Here is a 15,018-nt window from a genome sequence, read left to right on the forward strand (position 1 = left end):
GTTGTAATCTAGGCTCTTTGTGATCCCCACGCACTCCCATATGCCTCTGAGTGATCCTACGACCGAAACAGATCCGACCTGCCTTACCTGCGCCGTTACACAAGTCTAGGATAAGAATATATCGTACGATAGTTTGCTCTTTAGACTTAGTTAGCTTCTAGCAATCTAGCTGTGTTATAGGTTAAAAGGTGATTCCTTAAAGCTGCTAAGAGATCTGCTAATAATAGACGTTATAGGCTGCTGCAGCGCGTTAAATGCTCTTAAACTGGCCTATACAATAGGCCTAAACAGCTAAAGTAAGCCTACCTTCTTACTAAGTTAATATCGCGTTCTATTATTAGGGCATTATCTTTCGTACGTGAAGTTCGTGATGCCAAGAAAAAGTGGCACACTTGGTGATGTGGCCCGCTCGGTGATGGAATACGTTACGCGTTATATAGTAATAGTATAAGTGCTTTAAGGGCTACTAGCTTGCCTAAAATAAAATACTAAGCTTTTATACTAGATAGCACCTATTTAGTTACTTAATTGGTTATATAACTAGCGCTAAGTTATTATATTATAGTACTAACTTTATATAGTTTAAATATCGCAGCGCTAATGTAGCCCCCTAGCTTAGCGGGCTTATAGGTAGGTTAAATAACAAATTATCGGTAGGTTGTTTAACCGCCGCCCTAGGGCATGCGCCTAATAAGAAACGGTTGTGGTGTGGCGCGGGGTGGCGTGGCGTGGTCTGGGCGGGTAAGCTTGATATGTTGTCAGTAAGCATGGTGGAGGGTAAGCGGCTTGGCGGGTTGCAAGATGCGGCCGAGGGTACACATCTTATCTTGTATAGATTGGAGCAAGTATAGTGTAGACATGCCTGCAACTACAGGTTGGATGGCTGTTTCCATTGTCCAGATTTGCTGACGTACTGTAGGTATTGCATTCTCCACGTAACAGCAAGACTGTCCATGATGCACTGCGGAGATTTGCCCCGGGAAACATACCTAGCGGTACGGGGTCTTCCCTGCCTGCATCTTATCACAACGTCGACCTTATAAAACTCAAAATCATAGCGTCCAACGTGGCATACCCGGGATCCCGTTGTCATGTTAAAACGGTCTTCTTATAAACATGCAGATGCACGGTTTCCTCGCCAAGCTCCACGTCGCCTGGAAGCAGAAAGTCGAGTTTTGCAGTCTCGACGAAGCCTGCGTCAGCCATGAGGTGGAAGAAGACCTGCTCGCTGGAGTGCCGCATCTTCATGGCAATGGCGATTGTGGCAGCGGGGCTGGACGTGGTGAGACGGGAGAGAGTGGCGACTAGTGCTGGGCTGGTGCGTCCAGGTAGTTAGATGGCTGATTCATGGATGCGCAGGGGGCGTGTATGTATGTACCTGCTGTCTGCATTGTATGTGCAGTCGGCTGCGAGGACGAGATGGAGCGGGCGGGAAGGATTCTGTAGTTGATGCGGCAATTCTGCGTCCCAGTCCAGCTCGAGGAACTTGAGCGAGGCGCCTTCTGCTACGGACGCCTGGTCAATGTTTCGCTGGACGATTTCCCTGGCTTCGGGCAGGTCGGTCAGGAGGACGCTGGCGTGGCAGAGAGTCTGGGCCAGCGCGATGCCAACGATTCCGCAGCCAGTTCCCAGTTCGAGAATGGTGGGAGAGGTTGGTCTGGAGGGAAACAAGACACGGGATAGCTCAGTGTTGGCGTCTTTGACGTGTGCTACGTGACAGGCGAGAGTGATGCCAGCATCCCTAACCGACGTCAGTTGGCTATGCAAAGCCCATGTGACGAGAAATACCACAGATGGCGAGCGATGCTTTCTCCCGTCTCCTCCCAGATGCTCAGGGTCGAGTCGTCGGAGAGCTTGAAGCGTCGCTCAACCAGCTTTTCCGCCCCAGCATGCAGTGCAAAGGGCGCACTCCACGCCGAGACGACGCCGCACGCATCTTTTTCGGCAAGGGCTGAGTATTCGTCGTGGAGTTTGTGGGGCTCTGCACCGATTCTGACCCGCAGCAGCGAAGAGGGGGCGAGGGCTTGGGGCAGGGGAATGGCTATGGACAGGCTGCGCATGCCGCTCGTCCATTGCACCGTCCGCCAGACCAGCACATGGCCGTGGGCCAGCAGAAGCTCGGCTGAGAGCTGCACGTCATGGGGCAGAAACGAATCGCCGAGGTCGGAGGTGAGTGTGGCGAGGCAGCGCAGCTCGTGGCGGTGGGAGGTTTTGTGTCGGGCGATGCGCGGGGGTTTGAGGAGGCGGATGTAGCGCATGGCGGAGTGAATGGACAGGGATGGATGGCTGGGCTGGGCTGGGCTGGGCTGGGGACGTCGCCGTCGCCGTCTGGGGACGCCAGCCGAGCCGCATTGATCCCGACACCAGCGCCCGTTGCCATTGTCCGGACTGTGGGTGAATGAGTGAGTGAGAGAGAGAGAGAGAGAGCAAGAAAGAGAACGAGAGCGAGAACGAGAAGAGAAAGAGAGAGCAAAGGCGCGGCCGCCCGTTGCGAGTCCATGGGCCGTGGGCCCCGCACATCCATCTCCTTCACCCTTGGCCCGTAAGCGTCATCGCCGTCATCATGTATCGTCGCAGCGACCCGCGATGGAACCGCACGCTGCAGCACATCACCGAGAACCTCGAGCACGCCAATGACACGGCGCAGGAGAACATCTACGGCTTCACGCAGCGCTACATCGACCCGTGCTTCGCGTCGGTCACGCAGTGCGTGGCAGCGTGCACGGCGCCCTGCCTGCCGGCGGCCCACGACCGGCGGCGCCATCGAGGGCGCTCGCGCGGGCGGGCAGAGTCGAGCTTCGACTTCTACGACGACTGGGACGACGCCGACGAGGGCGACGGCCTGCTGGGCTGGGGCAGCGACAATCTCGAGCGCTTCCTGGGCGCCTCTGCCGGCTATGGCGCAACCGCCCAGCCCGGCCGCCAGCGCGCAATGAGCTACGGCCAGCGCAACCGCGATGCCCGCTACAACACGCCGCGACGCTCCAGCGCGACGCTGCCGCGCGACGCTGCCCAGGACCCCACGCTGATCCCGAGCTCGTCGTACTTTGGCTTCCTCGGCCGGCTGCCCTTCAGGATGGGCGCGCGCGGCCTGCGATACAAGCCCTCGGCCGCCGACCTGACGGAGCATCCAGGCGCCGCGCGACGCAGCCTGGAGCACCACCACGAGCACCACCAGCCGCTGATGGACGGCGACGGCGACCACGAGGCACACGCGCCCGAGAACAAGGGCCATCGCAGGCAGCGAAGCGACACGCGCACCTCGGGCCACACGACCGACTCGCTCAGCTCCCGCGGCGACATCTTCCCCAGCGAAGACGAGCTCGAAGACGCCGTGCCCCTCGACGACGAATTCACAATCTCGCTCGAACGCCGCTCCACCGGCCAGTACAACGACGACAGCGCCAGCAGCCGCCCGCGCTCCACCAAGAGCAAGCGACCCGGCGGCTCTCGCACATCGACACGCACCACGCCCGACGAGCTCCACCAAGAAGAGCACCCAGCCGGAGAAGAGCATCAAGGAGGAGAAGACGGCCTGCGCCTGTTGCAAGAAAAAAATGTCGACAGAAAGACCAAGGACCCCGCCCAAATGTCGACGTTGCAGTCCACCGTGTCGCCCTTGATACGCTCGCCGTCCGCGACGAGTGAGCACAATGCCCCACGACACGATGCCGTCCCGCTGCCTGCCCGCGTGCATGCGCAGCCTATGCCGGGCACTACATCTTTTCCAGTTGATGCGAGTGACCATGGGCAAAGTGGGCCAAGCAACACCGTTGGAGACGACTTTGTTCCCGCTCGCTTGCCCCAGTTCGGCTCGCCATAGCATCCTGTTCATGTCTTTTTTTTTCTATTACGTGTATTCCTATTTTCCTGTTACGCTTTGACGCCCACCAACAAAGTCATTGTCATGTATGCTCCGAATGACATGCTGCTACAATAACTACGCTTGACATAGCCACAAGAATTGCAACCATTGCAACTACACTTCCGTACTGCCAAACCTCCCACTCTTCTTCGTCAAGCCCTGGTAAATCTCGTCCAAGACGCCCCGCTTTCTCTTCTTTTCGCCCTCTCTCTCCTCTCTTTCCCTCTCCTCCTCCTCCTCTACCTCGACATCCTCTTCTGTCCACGCCTTCCACGCCGCAACACTGCCGTCTGCATGCCCCGAATACATCTCAACGTCATGGGCGCGCCAGGCCAGACTGGTGATTTTGTCTTTGCCCGCGTTGCGCTGCGCCGCCATCGCCGTCTGCGAGCGACGCAGACGCCGTATTAGCTTGCCATCAAAGAGCTCGTAGGCGAGAATTTCAGACTCGTTGGGGTAGAAGAGGACGTCGGCGCTCGGCTGGAGGTACTGTGCTGGAGCCAAGACGGGCATGCGCGGAGAGAGTCCGCTATTCCTGACCATGGGCCCAAAGTTTGCGAGCGTGTTGGCACTTGTGCCCGTGTCCCAAACGCGGATACGCGCATCGTGGCCGCAGCTAACCAAATGTCTGCCGTCTTCTGTCCACAAAAGCCCATTTACAGGTCCCCGATGCGCTTGCTTCATCGTCTGGCTGCGCGAATACGACGAGGAATGGTTTCCGAGACCAACCGTGTCTTCGAGATCAAGCAGTCCCACCTCACCGACGCTACGACGCACATCCCAGAAGCGCACCGTGCCGTCTGTAGCTCCGCTGGCGAGAATGTGTTCGCGGACTGGGCTCCATGCTGTAGAAAGGACAGCGCCAGAATGACCCGCCAGACTATGTGTCGTCGCGCCAGATCGAAGGTCCACAAGACGTACGTTTGGGTACTGCGTGGCGCATGCGACGAGCAGATGCGAGGCGATTGGCGATAGCGCAATGTTGTACACAACCGAGTCCAAGTCGAACGATGCAGACGCGGCGAGCGTTTCGCTCGAGTAGAGCTTCACCGTGTGGTCGTACGATGACGTGAGAAACGCAAGCGAGTCAAATGGGTAGAACTGTATCTGCGTAATGCCCAGCTTGTGTGCTTTGCTCGTCTTCTTCACCGCCGTCAGAGGCAGATACGTCGCCCCGGCTTCGGTCGCACTTGTCTGCGCTTCAAGATCCCATATGGCAATGGAGCTATCGGCACCTGCAGAGAGAAGATACCGCCCTTCGAACTTGTCAATGGTCAGCGCATTCACGCCCGAGACATGGGCGGGTATGCGCTCGTGCGGGTCATGGGGCGCGGGCAGGTGCTGGCTAAACGTGATGGCGGAGCATGCCTGTATCGCGTAGACGAGATGTGAGGCACAAGCGCGCTTGAGAACATGGTGGGGAATGAAGCCGTACGCGCGGTCGAGCACGTGTTGGTTGTGCATATGCGACTACATGCTTTGTGGTGGTGGTGGTGGTGAGAGTGAGGATATGACGTTGTTGCCTGAAGCTAGCGTGGCGCGCTAGTGAGGCCAAATCTGGGTTAGGTCAGCATTAGATTCACGCCAAGACCAACGCGCGACGTGATTAGATAATAACCTGTGCCGTCAAGTCCAGTCGGCTCACCTCTCTCAACCACTTCTCAACTATCAGCTTGGAAATGCCCAGAAGCGGCTTGCATCTCTGCTAGACTTGATCGTCAACTAGACAAAACAATTGTATTACGCATCTCCATCTCATGGCCAAGCGCAAAGCGCCTGCACCGAAAGGACCAAAGGGACGGAAGCGAAGAGCCAACCTTTATGATGCTGTCAAGGGTAAGACATGGCTTTCCGATTAGCTAGCTAGTTAGTCTAACCAAATCCCAGGCAAAGTCACACGACACGGTTTGGTGGGCAATGTTCGGAGCGCAAGACCGTCGAAGAAGCGACTACGGCCGGATGAGGTCCTGTTCAAGCGCAAGAATGCGCCAGTGCGGTACGAAGAGGATGACTACTACCCCGCGCATCGGAAGCTACCTGCAGACCGGCGCCTACCCAGTGGAAGCCTTGCAATGGCGATTCATGCCTACATTTCGAAATTCACTGTAAGAAGCGTGTTTCGGCGTAGGCCAGAAGCGTGGAGACACATGAACGAGAGTGCACTGCTTGCCATGTGTATTCTGATGGAAGAAACGGTGCGTGGTGTGCTGGGCGAAACGGGTGACTTGGCCTTGACAGAGGCGGGTGAAGAAAAGAAGAAAACGACAAAGGCTCGGCGGGACAAATGGACGAAGGCTGCAAGACGAGCAAAGAAGTGAAGTCCGTATCCCTGTATGGCTCAGTGTGAGCATTCAAAGCATGTATTAGAGGAGGCCGACCGGGTTCGCTGTGAACGTGGTTCGTGCCTTCCTCGTTTGATCACTACTTGGCGTGCTTTCCGAGCAAGGGAGTCTGGTATGCACCTCACATCCAACACTGCCCTTGTTTCTTATTCCTTACCTCACTTGCTTGCACGATCGCCGGTCAGCCATGGTCAGTCTATGGGCGCTCATGCCAGACCACACTAACATGTCCAGGCACCCAAGATTCAACCCAATCCGCAAAAGGCAGCTTCGATCCTGGCGTGGTTTCACAAAACAGCCCAGGCACACAGCATCAAGGACCTTGAGAAAACGCTGCCCCAGGTATCATCCATCAATGGCATGCAGGTCAAAGACTACCTGCAAGCGCTTTCGGATGACAACAAGATCCGAGTAGAGAAGATAGGCAGTGGAAACTGGTACTGGAGCTTTCCGGCCGACGAGAAAAAGGCCAAAGAGGCTGCTCTGCAAAAGGCGCAGGAAGAGCATGCCAAGGCCAGCGCCGTGGTTGCGGAGCTCGAGGCAAAGGTGGAAAGTGCCGGAGCAGCTCGTGCCGACGACGACGACATGCTGATGGAGCCTGGTGAGTCGAGCGACGGGAGACGCAGCGCCACGCTAACTGCTCAGGCGCGGATCGCAAAGCACTCATGACGAAGCACGCGGAGCTGGTCAAGGAGGTGGAGGCACTGCGACAAGAGCTGGGCGCGTATAGCGAGCAGGACCCGGTTGAACTGGACAAGAAGGCGGCTGCCACGCAACAGGCTCGGATGGATGCAGATAGGTTCACGGACCAGATTCTCGTCATGCAGGGATGGTTCAAGCAGAATGTAGGCGGCGGGGGCGGCGGAGAGGAATTTGTGCAGATGCTGAAGATGCTGTACGGCGATGAATTTGACGAAGAAGAGCAGGGCTTGCGCGAGCTGGTATGATGGGCTTGCGGGCCATGACAATGGCGCACCGGGGGCAATCCGAAATCCCGGCCGCCTTGTATGCCACACGGCGACATACACCTAGTAGCACGGAATGTACTGCACCAGCACTGCGGGCATGGGATAGTTTGCCGCATGTCATATCGACTCATTTACTGCGCCACTGTTTGAGTCATGTCGGGGGCGCATGTGCATGTGCATGGGCCCGCTCGGTGGCTGGAATTCGCTTGCAACAGCGTCATTGGCACAGCTTTGGCCAGACGCTCCCTCTACTTACACCCCAACGGTGCATATGTATCCAAGACGCCTCGCCGGCCTGATGTCGCTTCTCCTCCCGACCACAGGCACGCACTAGACACGCACCATTCACACTCGCACCATTAGACACGTACCATTAGACATACAATCGCAGACATTACTCCACCAGCCAGCATAGACCCCGCCATGGCTTCGACGGGCGCTCAGGACAATGCACAAGCTGCAACGGGCCCGCCACGGCGGGGCGGAAGAGGGCGCGGGCGCGCGAGAGGCGGACACGATGGCTCTCCGGGACGAGGGCGAGGACGAGGGCGCGGCAGCAGAGGCGGCGGCGGCGGCGGCGCATCGGCACAGGACAAGGGAAAAGCACCAGCAGTCGAGCCAGCCGCCCCAGCACAACCACGCGGCGAAGAGGCAGATGTTGACGGCGACAGCGACGGCGATGGCGACGTGTGCTTCATCTGCGCCTCGCCCGTACAGCACACGGCCATTGCGCCCTGCAACCACCGGACATGCCACATTTGCTCCATCCGCATGCGCGCCCTGTACAAGACAAAGGCGTGCGCACACTGCAGAACCGAGTCGGACCACGTCATCCTGAGCGACGACGCGGAAAAGAAATACGAGAGCTTTGCACAGACGGACTTTTACAAGTCGGACGACACGCTGGGCATCCACTTTGAGAACGAGGCCGTGTTTGAGGACACGCGGCTGCTGCTCCAGTACAACTGCCCAGATGGCGAGTGCGACGTTGCCTGCCTGGGGTGGCCGGATCTGCACCGCCATGTCAAGACGGCGCATTCCAAGATGATGTGGTATGTATCATGGGCGCCTCTGGTGTGGTGCAGTCGACTGACTCTGTCTCTGCAGCGACCTCTGCACACGCAACAAAAAGGTCTTCACGCACGAGCACGAGCTCTTCACGGCGGCAGATCTGCGGAAGCACCAGAAGTTTGGCGACGACAACCCTGGCGCCATTGACCAGAGCGGGTTCAAGGGACATCCCGAGTGTGGTTTCTGCAGACAGCGCTTCTACGGAGACGACGAGCTCTACGCCCACTGCCGAGACAAGCACGAGCGGTGTCACATCTGCGACCGGCGAGAGGGCGGCAGCCGCAAGCAGCAGTACTACGTCAACTACGACTCGCTCGAGATGCACTTCCGCAAAGACCACTTTCTGTGCCCCGACAGCGAGTGCCTGGAAAAGAAGTTTGTCGTGTTCGACTCGGAAATGGATCTCAAAGCACACCAGCTCGAGGTGCATCCCAATGGGCTGTCCAAGGATGCGTTGCGAGATGCGCGGAGAGTCGACATGTCTGGGTTTCAGATCAGAGCCCCGCATGAGCAGGGCGCAGGCAGCAGCAGGCGGAACGATCAGAGGCGCGAGGGTGGGCGAGGACGTGGGCGAGGACGGGATCCCAATGCAGAGCCAGTGCCCGCGTCGTCTGCACAGCCGTTGAGCAGAGCTGAACTTGCGTACCAGCGGCAGAGAGAGGTCCAGAACGCCCATTCGATCACGGGACGAGCCTTTGGGGGCCAGCTCACGGCGCCTACGCCCGGAGAAGCGTTTGCGGCCAGGCCGCCGCCGAGTGGCGCAGAGCCTCGTACCGTGACAGCCTCGCGTCCAGGAGCAGGCGCGGGAGCGACGGGGGACACGACGAATGGTATGAGCCAACAGAGCATAGACACGCCAGCAGCGCCAGCAGCAGCACCAGCAGCGGGTACAGTAGCCCAGACGCCGCAAGAGCAGGCCCGGCTACTGCGCCACAACGCCGTCACGGAACGTGCAGCCAATATGCTGGGGCACAGCCAAGTCAAGCTCCAAGAGTTCAGGACGGCAGTATCAGCGTACCGCAACTCGCACACGTCGGCGGCACAGCTCATCGAGGGCTTCTTTGCACTGTTTGACGCCGACTCGCGGGAAATGGGCAAGCTGGTCAAGGAGCTGGCGGATATTTTTGAGATTGCGACGAAGCGCGAGGCACTGCTCAAGGCGTGGAACGACTGGAAGGCCATCAACGAGGACTATCCATCGCTGCCTGGGACAGCTACAGAGCAGGCGTTGAGCGGGGCGTCGACGGCTCGCGGAGGGTCGCGTGTGCTCAAGCTCAAGAGCTCAACAGCGCAGTCGTCGCGGTCAACGGCCAACCAGCAGGCCAGCTGGTTGTCTGGGTCGTCGAGCAATGCGTTTCCTGCGCTGCCGACACCGGGCGGGCGGGTTGGAGCCAAGCCTGGACAGACGGCATGGGCAGCATCGTCGCCGTCGCCGTCGTCGTCTGGGTCTGGCGCACGTCGGGCAGTGGCAGCGTCATCAGGACGGGGTGGGGGTGCGTCATCGATGCAGGTGACGCAAAAGGCCAGCCTGGCAGATGGGTTCCCGGCCCTACCAGCGGCGGCTAAACCGACGAGCACCATCTTCAGCCCCGGGTACACAGGCAACGGGCTGCGGCGAGACAATAGTGGGCGGAACACGCCCGTGGTGAATGCATGGGGTTCCGGGACTGGGTCTGGGACTGGGTCTGGGTCTGGGGCCAACAGCGGGGCAACGACGCCGGCACTCGAAGATGCCAGCGCAGCAGCAGGCAAGAAGAAGGGCAACAAGGGCAAGAAGCAGACGCTGTTCCAGTGGGGCTAGATGGCTAGCCGTGGGCATATACCTGTGCCGCCGTCATTGGGGGAGCCAAAAGCAAAGGACGGCGCACGGGCACGAGAGGAGAGGAGAGGAGAGGAGAGGATGGAGGGAAAAAAGCAAAAAAGCAGATGTGATGCGCAGCACATGGGCGATGACAACAGTGCACAATCGGTGATGATGACAGCAGTGCGCGTTGGGGGAAGCGGTGAAGCAGTCGAGTGACGTATGGCGGGACACGAGGGGGGTGGTTGGGGAGTAGAGTTTTGCTGTGGGCGTGAGAGAGTGAGAGAGAGACGGAGAGGGTTCTGTTGTGTGTGTGTGTGTGTGTGTGTGTGTATGCGTGCGGGCTGGATAGGCATGAGTAGACGAATCGAAGCAGGCCGGCTGCGACGACGATGACAAGCACAAGGACGACAAGGACAACAAGAAGCAAAACAAGGACAAGCATAGAGTATGGAATGGATGGATGGATCGATGGATGGATCGAGGGCGAGCGAGCCGTGGGTGAAGACGGACGGACGGACTGGGGCGGACCACAGCGACGGGACTCTGTGACTGTGCATGCACATGTGCCTTAGCATTAGCTCCCGCGAACCCCCCCAGCTGGCCGGGACGCCACCACCGACCACGACGACTCTGTGTATGCAATGCACGCTCTTTTGCTGATCCCAGCCCGCCTCTGCCTCTGCCCATGTGCATGTGCATGCACGCCTTTGCCAATCCACGCGCTATCCTTGGCCCCGGCCGTGGCGCGCAATCCCACAGGAGGCTGCAGCGGCGGGCGTGTGTGTGTGCGTGTGTGTGCGCGTGTGGGCCCATGGCCGTCACGTGATGCGGCTGCTTGCAAGTCGCTCTATACAAAATAAACCCAGGGCCTTTGCTCGCTCTCGCCTTTGTTCCCCCCCCCCTCCCATCCACCCACAACACTACACACCACACACCACACCACACCACACCACACCACCCTCCTCCTCCCCCCTCGCTGCCACTCCCGCGCCACGCCGCCGCCAATTCGGCTTGCCTGCCTGCCGCCTATTCGGCCCTCCCGCCCGACTGCCGCGGACCCGCGCGCTCCACCATGGCCGCCAGCATGGCTCACTATCCAGGCCATCACCCCAGCCGCATCGGCACCGCACGCCCTGAAACCGTCGCCCAGCCTGCCTACCCTCCGCGCAGACCAGAGCGCAAGTACGAGCTGTCGGTCGAGCAGCAGCCCATCCGCGCTCGCATGTGCGGCTTTGGCGACAAGGACCGCCGCCCCATTACCCCTCCGCCCTGCATCCGCCTCGTCGTCTACGATGAAACGGGTCGCGAGCTCGACTTTAACGACATCGATAGCACCTACTTCGTCCTCATGGTCGATCTCTGGAACGAGTCGGGCCAGTCGGCCGTCAATCTCGTGCGCCACAGCAGCGCCGCGCCCACCGTGTCCATCAGCAGCAGCACCACCACCTCGTACCCCCCGCCCCCCGAGCGCAGTCACTACGTTGCCACGACCATTCCCGCATACGACCCCCAGCCATACCGCCAACAGATGCAGCCCCAGCAGATGCCGCCCGCCTACGGCCACACCCCCGTGCCCGTCGCCCAGTACTATCCCCAACCCCCGACGCCCAGCTACCAGCAGTACCCCGCTGCCCCCTACGCCCAGACGCCCACCCAGTCCTCCATGATCCCTGCCACCCCCATGAGCTCCAATCACACGCGCAACCTCATTGGCATGAACGCCGTCAATGCCTGCCGTCTTAATGATATCAACAACAAGCCCGGCTTCTGGTTTGTCCTACAAGACCTCAGCGTCCGCACAGAAGGCACCTTTCGCCTCAAGCTCTTTCTCTTCGACATTGGCGCCGGCGACGGCACAAATGCCACCGTCTCGAATGACGGTCCCACCCGTGGCAAGGGCAAATGCCTGGCCGTAAGCTTTTCCGAAGCCTTTACCGTTTACTCGGCCAAGAAGTTCCCCGGTGTCATTGAGAGCACTCCCTTGAGCAAATGCTTTGCACAGCAAGGCATCAAGATTCCCATTCGCAAGGACGGGCCCAAGTTGCCCAACCAGGCAGAATACGATGCCGATGATTAAATCTTGTCCACTTGGACTATAATGATATCTTCACCTGGCCTGGCATGATTGACGTTCTCCAAGACTGGCATGACGGACGGTATTACTTGGGACTGCAGGATAATGCCTTTTCTTCTTCTTCTTCTTCTCTCTCTCTCTCTCTCTCTCTCTCTCTTGCTCTCCATATCAACTTTATTCGTCGTCGTCGTCTTCTTCTATTACTTTTCATCTCCATCTTCATCAGCGGCCGGCGGACTGGTCTGGCGAATTCACGGAGTTTTTTCTCTCTCTCTCTCTCTCTCTCTCTCTTCATATTCATCATCAACCAACAGAATTGCTTGCACTCTATTCAAAAGCTGCGATACACCAACATACAGCTGTAAAGTCACAAACATGTTCAGAGACTGTCACACAGACAAGGAGAAACAAGGAAACAACCAAAAGGAAAATAAAAGGCCATGCCCGACGGAAACACAGAGGGGGGAAACAGCGGGAGTCGAACAAACGTCCTTTGAGGCGTATACCCAAGCATCCAGAATACGATGATTAATGTGTGTGTGGGCTTTGTTGTATTCTCTGTAAAAGAAAAGAAAATAAAATAAAATAAAAACTTGAATATGAAGCAAAGCATGGTATTCCTAGTCGAAACTTTTCCTTTTTTTTTCGTCATGTCCAGCAAGTCAAGCGAGTCGAGTCACACAAGCACACTGTTCATGGCAATGCATACATGTGTGTCCCCTTGCCATGTCCTGCTTATACTGCAAGTAAACATGAGTATTCTGTGCATTTTTTTCTTTCTTTCTTTCTTTTCTTCCCTCTCTACAATCGACACAATTATATGCATCACACAAATGCACAACAGAAGGGGGTATATATATATATATAGTTGCAAACAAACATAGAGTGCAAAAACATGGACGGCTATCCAATATTATACTTGTCCATTTCCAAATCAATCCAACTCCCCCGCCGCGCCTGGTGCTGCTGCTGGCTGCTATTCCGCCGCCGCCGCTTCCACCGCTCCTGCTCCTCCACCGGGCCCCGAGTTTCCCAGCATGCCGTCCCATCATGACTCGTCGTGTTGCTCGCTCCCCGCAGCCCCCCCGCAGCCATGACGTTGCTACTATTGCCGGCATGCCCTTGCTTGCCAAAGTCGTGCATGGCCGTCTGCTGCGATTTTCGGCTACTCCATTTTTCCAGCGACAGCCTATTCCGCCGCTCCAGCATCGCGCTCCCATGGCCGTTGGCGTGCTGGTAGTTGTGCACGCTGATGCTGTTGGAATGCGCCGCCGTCGTGGCCCCGGGACTGGAAACCGGAAACCCATTCGCGCTTAAACTCGGATCCGACTCGGCGCGGTCGCGCACAAGCTGGATCAGCTTGCCTAGCACTGCAAATTCGAGCTTGAGCTTGATACTGTAGACGACGCCCTTCAACGTCGTCTCAATGAGGTACAGGTTTGCGAACTCGACAGATAACAGCGCCAGATCCATCATGATGATGAGCACATTGACGGCAATCAGCTGGTACATGGTTTTCCGCACGCTGGCTTGCTTCAAGTGGCCGTTTGCAACTGTCGTCGTGTCGTCGAAACTGCGCGTGTCGTCTTGGACGGCTTCAGAGAGCTTGAGCAGCCGGATCGTCTCTTTGATGTAGATTACCGAGAGTATCGTTTCCTGTAGGAAGAAGCCGACCATTTGAATCTTTTCCATGATCGAGTACCCACGTACAAAGCGTTCGAGTGTCGGGCGCGATAGTGTGTTGGAGTTTGAGCCAAAGGTTAGGACTGTCGTGATGGAGTGGAGGATTACACCGTCGCCGATGATCATGTACAGAGTCCAGCGGAGGACCTGGCGCGAGTTCGTAACAAGGTGAAGGCGCGACCATAGGACGACGGATTGCCCTGTGTTCAAGGTACATTGTCAGTTCCGTACAACCCGCAATCTTCTTCTTCTTCCTCTTGCTGTCCCTTGAGCGCTGCCGGAGCGGTAGCCAACGTACCCGTAACCATGGAGTACCATCCAATAGTGAGGAGAACAACACCCACATAGCCCTCGTCTTGGTGCGGGTCCAAGACGCGGAAGAACTTGAGCAGAAAGCCCAGCGCATACGGTATGATGCCAAAGGAGCTGATGACCAGCGACCAAAAGTACAGGCCGTGGTAATGTTGAAACGTGACAAAGCAGAGGACGATTAGTTCAACGGAATTGTAGAGGGAGAGGCCGATAAAGAAGGCGATGATGATTTTGAGCGAGAGCGAGTCGCCCGTGTAGCCTGTTGCCGCCTGTGAGCTTCGATCGGGCCTCGTTTAGTTTCTGGAAGGTATAGAAGCAGAAAAAAAAAGCAGACTGACCTCCGGTTATGCCTGCGCCGGCCGAGTCGAGGGCGCCCTGTGCCGGAGTCGTCTCAGCCGGCATGGCAGCAGACGCAACGGTAGCGGCCAAGCTGGCAGAGGCGGAGGCGGAGGCGGAGGCAGAGAGGGTAAGCAACGCCATAGCGAAGCCTTAATTGGCGGCGTCTGACGACGACAGGGGCGCCGTCAACGTCGACATGAAATGGACAGCAGCGACAGCGACAACGACAGCGACAGCGACTGTAACGACGACAAGGACAACAACAACATGGGGCCAGAATCAAAATGGCCCACTTGATGTGTTAAGAGCGGGCTCGCGTCCATGGGTGCGGCACCATGGCGGTGCCTTGTGGCGGGACGTGCAAGCAGGCATCGCGAGGGAGCCGGGGCGCTTTGGTGCAAAAGCCGGGCCGTTAGGGGAACGAGGGCGGGCGCTTTGGTGCAAGCCTGCTCGCTCTCTCAATCACGAGGCGGGGACGTCTTCCGAGCACGAGCATGATGCTCAGCAACTGTGTGTGTGTGTGTGTGCGTCAGTCAGGGCCAGGGCGGTTGACTCGCCGA

General features: G+C 57.9%; 6 protein-coding genes across 6 annotated transcripts; 3 read left to right on the forward strand and 3 right to left on the reverse strand.

The window, feature by feature from the left end:
- Positions 1–778: 778 nt before the first annotated feature.
- SETTUDRAFT_123837 (uncharacterized protein) lies at positions 779–2,258 on the reverse strand (the record flags this gene model as incomplete). The annotated part of the gene is made up of 3 exons (XM_008033147.1): positions 779–1,315; positions 1,379–1,741; positions 1,789–2,258. The coding sequence occupies 3 exons, from the start codon at positions 2,256–2,258 to the stop codon at positions 1,090–1,092; spliced, it is 1,059 nt and encodes a 352-aa protein (XP_008031338.1). The 3' UTR covers positions 779–1,089.
- Positions 2,259–3,559: 1,301 nt separating this feature from the next.
- Positions 3,560–5,329, reverse strand: SETTUDRAFT_44604 (uncharacterized protein; the record flags this gene model as incomplete). The annotated part of the gene is made up of 1 exon (XM_008033092.1): positions 3,560–5,329. The coding sequence occupies one exon, from the start codon at positions 5,327–5,329 to the stop codon at positions 3,980–3,982; it is 1,350 nt and encodes a 449-aa protein (XP_008031283.1). The 3' UTR covers positions 3,560–3,979.
- Positions 5,330–6,438: 1,109 nt separating this feature from the next.
- Positions 6,439–7,154, forward strand: SETTUDRAFT_100461 (uncharacterized protein; the record flags this gene model as incomplete). The annotated part of the gene is made up of 2 exons (XM_008033148.1): positions 6,439–6,760; positions 6,814–7,154. Coding segments are annotated over 2 exons (663 nt in total), but the record flags the coding sequence as incomplete, so codon positions are not given.
- Positions 7,155–7,598: 444 nt separating this feature from the next.
- SETTUDRAFT_44606 (uncharacterized protein) lies at positions 7,599–10,506 on the forward strand (the record flags this gene model as incomplete). The annotated part of the gene is made up of 2 exons (XM_008033093.1): positions 7,599–8,227; positions 8,283–10,506. 2 exons carry the CDS (start codon positions 7,599–7,601, stop codon positions 10,045–10,047), a joined length of 2,394 nt encoding a protein of 797 aa, XP_008031284.1. The 3' UTR covers positions 10,048–10,506.
- Positions 10,507–11,122: 616 nt separating this feature from the next.
- SETTUDRAFT_35618 (uncharacterized protein) lies at positions 11,123–12,127 on the forward strand (the record flags this gene model as incomplete). The annotated part of the gene is made up of 1 exon (XM_008033043.1): positions 11,123–12,127. One exon carries the CDS (start codon positions 11,123–11,125, stop codon positions 12,125–12,127), a length of 1,005 nt encoding a protein of 334 aa, XP_008031234.1.
- Positions 12,128–13,027: 900 nt separating this feature from the next.
- On the reverse strand, positions 13,028–14,521 carry SETTUDRAFT_157690 (uncharacterized protein; the record flags this gene model as incomplete). The annotated part of the gene is made up of 3 exons (XM_008033149.1): positions 13,028–14,007; positions 14,106–14,378; positions 14,458–14,521. The coding sequence occupies 3 exons, from the start codon at positions 14,519–14,521 to the stop codon at positions 13,028–13,030; spliced, it is 1,317 nt and encodes a 438-aa protein (XP_008031340.1).
- Positions 14,522–15,018: the final 497 nt, after the last annotated feature.

Source organism: Exserohilum turcica, assembly GCF_000359705.1.
Source record: "Exserohilum turcica Et28A unplaced genomic scaffold SETTUscaffold_9, whole genome shotgun sequence".
Taxonomy (NCBI): Eukaryota; Fungi; Ascomycota; class Dothideomycetes; order Pleosporales; family Pleosporaceae; genus Exserohilum; species Exserohilum turcicum.